Genomic DNA, 9,669 nt, shown 5'->3' with positions numbered 1-9,669 from the left:
AGAACCTCCCAATCTACTTTACTCCTTCATTTTAATCCTCTTTTACTACTAGGAACCACTATTATTTCCAATTATACTCTCACTCCTTTTTCCTTGGTCCACCTATCTCACGGGTGGGCTTTTTGGCTATTCAATCTCTATTAAAGTTAAAATTAATGGCTCCAAGGTCTACTATACGTTAGGATTTCCTTGTCTACTAAGTACCGTAAGGACGGCTCTTGCCAAGCCTCTTACAAAGTTTTCTCTACCGTTTCAGACAACGGTGCAGTTCCTATCTGACTGGGAATCTCATCCCCTTACATCGGGAGTTCTGTCTAAGTTTCCTACGGATACCACCACCATTTGGGCCCGACTCGAAGGAAAAATCGGGGTGCACAAGGTGCGAAGTCTACAGGAAGTATAAACCTATGCTCTGATACCAAATTGACAGGACCCGACCCAATTTTCTCTTTGAAATTCGGGCCAAGCCCTGTGCGTGTCCGACACCTGGCGAATGTCGGGCACAAAAGACCTTTTTACCCTTCTCGCTTTAAACTCTCCCTTAGACTTCTGCCGAAAATTCGGCAGAGTCTCCCCTGTATTTTGACCAAACCCAATATTTTTCCACCTGTTAAACAATCAATTAAATTCACACCAACTGCCAGAATTTTTCAGATAACAGATCTCAACTCCTATTTTTCAACTTCAACTATATATCAGAGCATTTGTCTAAGTTTCAGGGTTTTAAGGATTTTCTATAAAACTCTACCTTACTGGATGACGCGGAAGCTTTGATTGGCCCGGTGGTGGATCCGGCGCACTTCTATGGCCTGGGGGCGAAAAACATGTTGAAAATATGAGTGGACAAAAATAAGGTTCTTAGAAATAACTTTATAACCATAATAACCCCCATTGTAAAATAGTTAAATAAAACTGAATACGTACTCTCCATATAACGCATACTAAATTCAAGGCATTCTATATAAATCACATTCAAGTTCGAAAAGTTTCGCACAAAAGCACTGAAATCAAAGCTTGCATAAAATACTGAAATCAAACTTGTATAAAAGCTCTGTACTCAAACCTTGCATAACTGAATAAATATATATAAAGGTATCCATGCCTGAAAAAAAATAGAAAGCTGATATAAAATAACTGAAAATCATAATTAAATAAAGAAAACTCAAAATCCTTGAAAATACCACCAAATTGTACCCCTGTCTTAACCGTCAATTCCCTGGCAGGTCTCGGGCGTCACGCAGGCTACCCGAGCCGCAAACTGGCGAAATCAGGGGACTATGATCAGCCTGTCCCGCCGGCAGATTCCTCGATGACACCAAGTCATCTCGAGTCGCTCTGGCAGGATGCAGGGGACCGTAGTCAGCCTGATCCGCAATCCTGGCAGGTCTCGGGGACACAGAGTCAGCCGAGCCGCAATCCTGGCAGGTCTCGGGACACCAAGTATGCCGAGCCGCAAATCCTGGCACTCACGGTCCGAGCGTCCCCGAAACTCGTGAGGCAAAGTCAAGTGCACTGACATAAACTGAAATCGGACTGGATGTCCGTAGACACCGGTCCAACTGTGGGTAATCACCAAAGAAAATGGGTACGAGGTGGGTTTAAAATAAATTCCTTTAGAAAAATCTGATTAATAACTGAAATCTCAAATTGTGCTGCTATTTCAACTGATTCCAGCCTCAAACTCTGTTTCTATAACTTGTAAATAAGCAGCACAAACTTATAGAACTGTTTCTGTACTGATCATGTTCGGAACCGTAAATAAACTTGCTCAAGATCAAATAAAGAAATTTATTCAAATAAACTCATTTCTAAAAACTTATTTATATAAAATCATATATGAAATCTATTTATAAAAATCATCTATATAACTCATTTATACAAAATAATTCATGAAAGAAAGTCCACTCACAGATGGTCCGAGCTAATTGGACCTCGGGAAGTTCTTTTCTGCGGTCCTGTCGGGCTCCTGCTGCCTGATTATCCATAAATAATAAATTAATAAACTGCTGAATAAAGAATTAAATTAAACACCCTGCCCCTGGCTCCTAGAAATACGTGCATTCACATCCAAGTTACTCCTGAGCCCACATTAACTTTTTAGACTCTTAGATCAGTCTGGAAGACCCGATGCTTAAATTAAGCGATAAATTGTCTGATCGGCCGACCCGGGACCCCGCGGGTCCACGGCCTCCGATGACAAATCTGGGCTTCTTTAAAGGTTCCTCATAGAGAAGGAACCATGTTCTGCGAATTTGGTCCGAAACGGACGGTCGGATTAGCTAAAATCGCGTTATCGCTTAAAATCCAAACCCTAGCCCCAGGGTTCGCGATTCCGGAGTATCCGGGACTCCGATTCGCAATCCGTCGAATCCTACACGATCCTATCATCATGTAGACCGACATATCCAAAATTCGGCGCGATCCGATTATTTAACGACACTGCACCCACGGATCGCGCGATATGGAAAATCCGTTTGGGGCTCAAACGGACTCCGAATCGAGATCCGCGAAATCCCACACGCTCGTGACGACACGAGGGTCACAAATCTGCACAGAATTACATCAGTACCCTCGCCCACGCGCTCCAGCACGCGCGGGCAGCTTTGGGTGTCCAAAGCGATTTCGGGTGGCCGAAAAATCTCAGAACCAAGACTCCAAACTCCTACCCTAGGTAAAACACCCCATTTGGAGTCACTTTTGTTCTTGGACAACCCCAAAAAGTGACCAAAAATAGTAGTTTCGAGCGGCCGAAGTTCCGGCCAGATTTCAAGTCGAAAATCGAACCCCTTAGAGCTAAAATCGATCGAAGCCCATATACCCATCAGCTAGAACACGAAAAATAGCTGAGAAACCATACCTTACTCGATCGATTTGGTGGAGAAACGAAGGAGAATTTCGAGCTGGAAGTTCGAGTAGCTTCGACGAACCTCCGTCGGAAAACACGATTTTTCGGCCAGCTCAGGGCGGCCCCGGGGTGGAGGTTGGTCAGGTTGTGACGGCGACACGGAGGCGGACCCGTAGGTACCCACGACGGAGATCGGCTCGGCCTGTGGTGACCGGGCCGTCGCCTGGAAGTCGAACGGGCGCAAGGCACGGGTGCGACGCGAGGGAGAGAGGGAAGAGAGAGAAAGTGACGGGGAGAAGAGAGAAGGTATAAAATCTGACTTTTGGCCAAATTACCATTTTGCCCTTCGCGATTTTTAGACCATATCTTCTTTGTTATGGCTCCGATTCGGGTCTACTCCGTGTCTACGAACTCGTTTCGCCACGCTCTACGCAATGGCTTAAGCGAAATTCCCAAATTCTTTTTCGATAAAAAAGTCAAATTTTCCCCCATTAAAATATGCGAGGGCAAACTTGTCTTTTTGCTAAAATATATTTTCCTTACTCTTTAGATATTTTCTTTCTTTTTAGATATTTTGTTTTGGGTTCTTACACTCTGTATATCCAAAATTCTTCATGGATTTAGTGAATCTACCAAACCATGCCCTGGGAGACTGTTTTAACCCATATAATGACTTTCTGAGTTTGCAAACTTGGTTCTCCCTGTCACGATCTAAGTTACATCATGGTGGTAAGTCCATATATACTTCTTCTTCCAGGTCTCCATGTAAGAATGCATTCTTTTCATCAAACTGATGTAATGGCCAATCAAGATTTGCTGCTAGAGACAGAAGAACTCTGATAGTGTTAATCTTGGCAACTGGTGCAAAGGTCTCTTGGTAGTCTATCCCATATCTCTGTGTGTATCCATTCGCCACCAATCTGGCTTTATATCGTTCAACAGATCCATCTGCTTTGAGTTTCACAGTATAAATCCACATGCATCCCACTGTCTTCTTTCCATGAGGTAACGACACAAGTTCCCATGTGCCATTCTTCTGGAGAGCTTGCATTTCTTTATTCATGGCTTCTTTCTGTTTTGGATCTTCTAGTGCTTCAGTTACATTGTTGGGGACTAATATGTCTGCGAACAGCTTCATAAAGTCTGCCCGTGATTTTGATAATCTGTTGAGAGATATATAATTGCTGATCAGATATTTTCCTTTGGCATTAAGATCTGCTTCGTAGTGCACTGGAGGTTTGCCACAGTTCTTCCGTTTTGGAATCTGAAATGCAGGCTCTATGCCTTTTGAAAGAAAATTATCATGGGATATTTCATTAATGTTATCAGTTTCAAGACAAGATGTTACCTAAATGACGTCCTCGGCAGGTGATTGGTGTGGTACTAAAGCTGAAGGAGTCTCCGAAGTGGGCAAAATCTCATCAGTTTCCTCCTCCTGAGTTGGACAGCAAGGAGACAACAAAGCAGGCTGAGCCTGGCTTTCGGGGAGCTACCGGTCGCTTCCAAGCTATGACCGCTGGTTTTCTGGCTAAGTCATAAGCGGTGACCAATCGGTTTCAAGCAGCATCATTGGCGACCGGTCGCTTTCAGGCTGGAACAATTTCGGAGGAAAAAATCCTGAAATTTGAGAAGTGTTGGGGTCGCACTGCTCCTCCTGTGCAGTTGAAAAATATATGTTATTTTCCCATAATACAACATCCATCGAAGTATGGACTTTCTAACTAGGAGGATGATAACACCGGTACCCTTTCTGATGAGGTGCATAGCCAATGAAAACACACTTTTCAGCTCGGGGATCCAATTTGCTCCGTTGGTGATCATGTAAGTGGATAAATACAACACAACCGAAAATCCGGGGTTCTAGGTTTGGGGTGGGAGTTGTTTGTATATGGTGGTGAAGTGTTTAAACTGGTGTTTGGAAATTTAGGATACTAGAGGGAATCCGATTGATAATGTATGCTGTAGAGACGAAGGCTTCACCCCAAAAGGATCGTGGTATATTGGCACCAAAGAGAGAGGCACAAACGACTTCCAATAAGTGTCTGTTCTTTCTTTCAGCTACCTCATTCTGTTGGGGAGTGTAAGGGCATGAGCGTTGATGTATGATGCCATGATCTTGTAAGAACTGGTTAAGATCATGGTTGAGAAATTCTCCGCCATTGTCAGAACGAAAAACCTGAATTCTGGCATGAAACTGAGTCTCCACAATGTGATAAAACTATTAAAACCTTGAACTGACTTCCCCTTTAGTTTTGAGAAAGGAAACCCAAGTTATGCGTGTGCAATCATCTATAAAAGTGACAAACTATCGCGCCCTTACTGGAGTGGCTATTTTAGCAGGTCCCCAAACATCAGAATGAATAAAAGAAAATGGAACACGATGGCATTTAGACAATTTACACGTATCACACTGGAAGCTGGAAACATCAAGATTTAAAAAAAAAAAAATGATGGAAACAACCTCTTAAGATAACCGAATGAGTCATGCCGAAAAGTTTATGCCATAACCAAATTTTGTCTCTCTCCCCCTCAAAACGAGTTCCACTGGTTGTGAAAGCTTGACCAACCTTGACCTCACTATCCGATGCCCAATCCAAGTAATAGAGTTTGCCTTGCCGAGTACCACAACCAATTGTCTTTCCTGTGAGGATGTCCTGAAAAACACAATGATTCGGCCAAAATGTTACAGTACACCCCAAAGTAGTAGTAAGTTGGGCAACAGATAACAAGTTATGGTTCAAAGAAGGAACAAGTAATATAGAATCTAGATGTAGGGAAGTAGAGAGAGATAGAGAGCCCTCCCCAACCACAGGGGAAGGGGTACCATTAGCATTAAACACCACCAACGGAGTGGATGATTTGTGACTAATAAGTTGGCCAGGATCAAATGTCATGTGATTCGTAGCACCCGAGTCGATAATCCATGCGGATGTTTGAGAGGACGTCTGAAAAGGAGAACTTTTGGTGGTGGCAATAGAAGCATGAGTTCGGTAACCGGGGCAGCGGGATTGACTGCATGCTTCTGTGAGTTTGCAATAAGGAGGAGAATCGTAGATGTTCCTGACATCGCAACGGAAGTAAGATATGATATGAGAATGTGAGGAATTGTGTTTAGAGGAATTTGATTTGAGGAATTGGATGGATGAATTGGATTTGAGAGGTATGTGATAAAAGATTTTGATAAGACGACTTGAGGACTTTAGATTTGAAGGATTTGGATTTGAGGAAAAAAAATATGAGAATTTGACGTATGGTTTTGGATTTGAATATGAGAAATTTGCGATAAGGATTTAGAAACAACCTAGGATCGATTGCTCTGATACCATGCTAAAATATGAATACTTTTTTTGGTTATTTTATTCTTCTCCATAAAGAGGTATATACAAGAGTGTACATGACTGTTTTACAAGGAAAATGATACAGTAATCAATTAGGATAATATCTCTTAATTATACAAAGATTTGCCAACTAAATAAAATGGGAAAGTAAATCCCTTAATTAATCAAGGAAATAAATCTCTATAATTAATTAGAAGACTCACGTCAACACAGTAGAGTAAGTCTTTCCGGCACTTGAAATGATGGATCAACCTCAAACAATTGTGTACGACCTTCAAGAATCAGAACCTCAAGACTTGGCATACCTTTAAAGTTGGGCGTGCTGACAAGATTCAGAGAGTGACTGAGTTTGATGGTTTTCAAATTTGTAAAGGCTGTCAAATTGCAAAAGCATAGCAAAATTAGCTTCCCTGATTGAACAGTTTTTGTAGGTAAAGATCAAACGAGTAAAAGGATATGTTAAAGGATACCCCGTCCATTTAAGAATTGTGTAAGCTATTGGGAAGATCTTCAAGTCCATTGTAAATGCTCACATTACTAACCTTGAGGTATTTTAGTTTCACCATCTTTGAAAAGGATATAGCATTTGCATGCACCTGTACCCCTGGATCAGCTGGGTGCAGAACTATGCCTTCTATTGCCTCTGTTCCCTATTAACATGGAATAGTGAAGGTCATAATTAACGTAAAAAAGGGTTAGTAGAATACCTTGTTTTACCATATAACAACTCAAATTATTCTTGTGCATGTACTAATTAATCTCTTACAGTATTTTTGCTCAAGACATGATTGGCATCTTCATGAAACCACAACCTGCTGCACCGGCCAGGCTCATCAGGAAATTCCCAGAGTATAATTTGCCAACCCATTTCTTGGAGCGAATCATGCATCCAAAGCCTTCCACCCAAAATCCTTATGAGAGATCTCTCAATGAGGACTTCTTATAACAACTGCAGAAACATCACAAGCTTCTATTACTTGATCTTTGTCCTTCCTGTTAAAGAAACACGCAATGTCCAGGAACATTTTCTTGACCATCATAACTAATTTTTAATGCCTCAAAAATTTCCAGGTTGCACACTCCAAGTTTTCCCAACGCACTGTTCCATTCACTTAAACCTCTTCCATGCAAGAATGATCCGAAGACCTCAAGAGCTAATGGAAGACCTTTGACATAACTCACAATGCGATTAGACAAAAGAAGATAGTACTTTTCAGGGTAAACCTTTTTAAAAGCTTTCCAAGTAAACGGTTGAAGAGCATCTTCACTTTTTAGTCCCTTTACCTGAAATCTTCTCTCCAGTCCATGTTTGATCAACAAACGCTCATTTCTAGTTGTAATGAGAACTCTACTCCCAAAACCAAACCACTCATGATTTCCAGCCACACTTTCTAATTGTTCCAAATGATTAACATCAACAATGAGAAGAACCTTTTTCTGACATAAAACCCTCCTTATGATCATGGCTCCTTCATGAAAGTTTGATATATCATCCTTTTTCATCCATATCCCAGAAAGAAGTTGCTTTTGTAGGCTAACAAGACCACCTTTTTCAACAATATTTCTAACATTGCCAATAAAGATACTAAATTCAAATTCATTAGATATTCTCTCATGTACAACTCTAGCAATAGTTGTCTTACCAATACCGCCCACTCCCCATATCCCAACAAAGCGAACATCATCCACCCCTGCACCCAAGAGCAAGTTGATTGGTTTCAATCCTGAATCAATTCCAACTATTTGGTTCTCCACTGAACTAAACAGTAATTTTCTCCGTAACACTTAAGCAATATCTTTGACAAGCTTTGATTCATACCTACAACAAAAATTGTTCACATTATCAGTATAAACTAATGCAGATATACTTTTACTAGTTTTCAGTTTTCAAATGCAGATAAAGAAACAAAATGGAGATATGCTTTTACAGTGGGATCTGAAATCTGGTCAAAGTAGTTGATCAAGCCAAAGCTAAATAATTACACAATATCTATCCTACATGTACTTATTCGTTTTTATTACTGTAATGAGACTGAGTTTGGAACTGGTCATCTAATTTCTTATGTTCCATGTGAACCGTAGTATACATAGTAAAAAAGAAGAAGGAAATCAGCTATTGTTAAGTAATGCAATATTACAACTATATATTCATATTGATGATTCCAAAAAAGCCGTTCAAATATTTTTATTCTATAGCTGTTCCTCATCCATACATACATACATACATATATATATATATATATATATATATATATATATATCAGAAGAGATACCAGTCCTTTGAATAGAAAAAAGAAAGAGTAACGTACCAGTCCTTTGCATTCCACCCAGAGAGATTTGCTACTTTTTTTAAGGCAGCTCTCCACTTTCGTACCTTCTTTGCATCATCCACGAACCTCTCTTCATGTTTAATGAAGACTTCTGCAACAGTTCCTGTTTATTTTCGGACATCAGAAGGATCAACATCATAGAAAATTGGCAGCACTGTTTTTGTTTCTTCCATGCATTCAAAAATCTTTACAAGTTCATCCAGGCACCATGTTGATGACGCGTAATTTCGTGAAAGAACAATGAGCGTGAACCTTGACTCTTCAATTGCAGTCAAAAGCTGTGGAGAAATAATAGCCATCCCCTTTTGAAGTTCAAGATCCTCCCTGAAAGTTGTAATTCCTTGATGTTCCAATGCAGTGTATAAGTGGTCTGTAAAACCCTTGCGAGTGTCATCACCTCTAAAACTCAGAAAGACATCATATTTCCATTGAGAAGATGAAGAAGGGAAAGATGTAAAGGTTCTGTGTATGCTCATTGTCGCTGCTGGAACCTCCTCCTTAGTTTCTGGTTTGTGGAGATCGTTCCAAGGACTCACAATGAGAATAATCCCAGTAGCTTTCATCATTATCTTCAAGGCTTGGCACTGGCATGTGAACCAAATATAAATACTCATTATTCTAGAAAGAAAGAGTGGTATAAGTGTACAATGAGGTCATGATCACAAGTGTGAAAAAAGCAATGATTCGAAGCACTTCTTTTTACAGTATTTTGGAAACCCAAGGACTCAATCGTATGGATATGTAAAATACAGGATTTCCAATCCTAGCAGGAAAAGGAGGGAAACGGATACTCAATTTATGTTACCCGTAATATGGGGAAGTATCGACGTAATTTCAGAGTCATTCGGTCTGAATGCTACATGAAGAACATAAGCCAAAAGGAAAAAAGATCTCTGAGAGCTGTTTCCTGGATCTGAAAGAGTGTACTTTCATTCAACACGTGCAAAAAGGGGATCCTATCAACTTGTTCCGACCTAGGATAATAAGCTCATGAGCTTAGTCTTACTTCACCGTCGAGAAACGAAAGAAGACTTCCATCTCCAATAATGATAAGCGGCTCGTCTCGCCGTGACCTTCTCTTGAATTCTCAAAATTTCTGTCGCTCCACCCCCCCAGGGGCAGAAAACCCATTGCTGTCTTGGCTGTGCTAACTTTC

At 40.7% G+C, this 9,669-nt stretch overlaps 1 protein-coding gene across 1 annotated transcript; it reads right to left on the bottom strand.

Annotated features, from left to right (window-relative positions):
- Positions 1-6,197: 6,197 nt before the first annotated feature.
- Positions 6,198-9,076, bottom strand: LOC117636859 (TMV resistance protein N-like). Its single transcript, XM_034371561.1, has 5 exons — positions 8,705-9,076; positions 8,580-8,616; positions 6,950-7,967; positions 6,726-6,833; positions 6,198-6,557 (listed from the first exon to the last, which is right to left on the bottom strand). Exons 1-3 carry the CDS (start codon positions 9,074-9,076, stop codon positions 7,180-7,182), a joined length of 1,197 nt encoding a protein of 398 aa, XP_034227452.1. The 3' UTR covers positions 6,198-6,557; positions 6,726-6,833; positions 6,950-7,179.
- Positions 9,077-9,669: the final 593 nt, after the last annotated feature.

This window comes from Prunus dulcis, chromosome 8, assembly GCF_902201215.1.
Source record: "Prunus dulcis chromosome 8, ALMONDv2, whole genome shotgun sequence".
In the NCBI taxonomy this organism is placed as follows: domain Eukaryota; kingdom Viridiplantae; phylum Streptophyta; class Magnoliopsida; order Rosales; family Rosaceae; genus Prunus; species Prunus dulcis.
The sequence above is the reverse complement of the archived record's forward strand: the minus strand, read 5'-3'. Positions and strand labels throughout refer to the sequence as shown.

What these genes read in the sequence shown, in the direction of transcription:
- LOC117636859 (XM_034371561.1), bottom strand. Translation starts at nt 9,076, where the DNA reads ATGAAAGCTACTGGGATTATTCTCATTGTGAGTCCTTGGAACGATCTC. An exon ending in CATGGTGCCTGGATGAACTT is followed by an intron (nt 8,617 to 8,704) that starts GTAAAGATTTTT and finishes GAAAATAAACAG; the next exon opens with GAACTGTTGCAGAAGTCTTC. An exon ending in TTCATTAAACATGAAGAGAG is followed by an intron (nt 7,968 to 8,579) that starts GTTCGTGGATGA and finishes ATATTGCTTAAG; the next exon opens with TGTTACGGAGAAAATTACTG.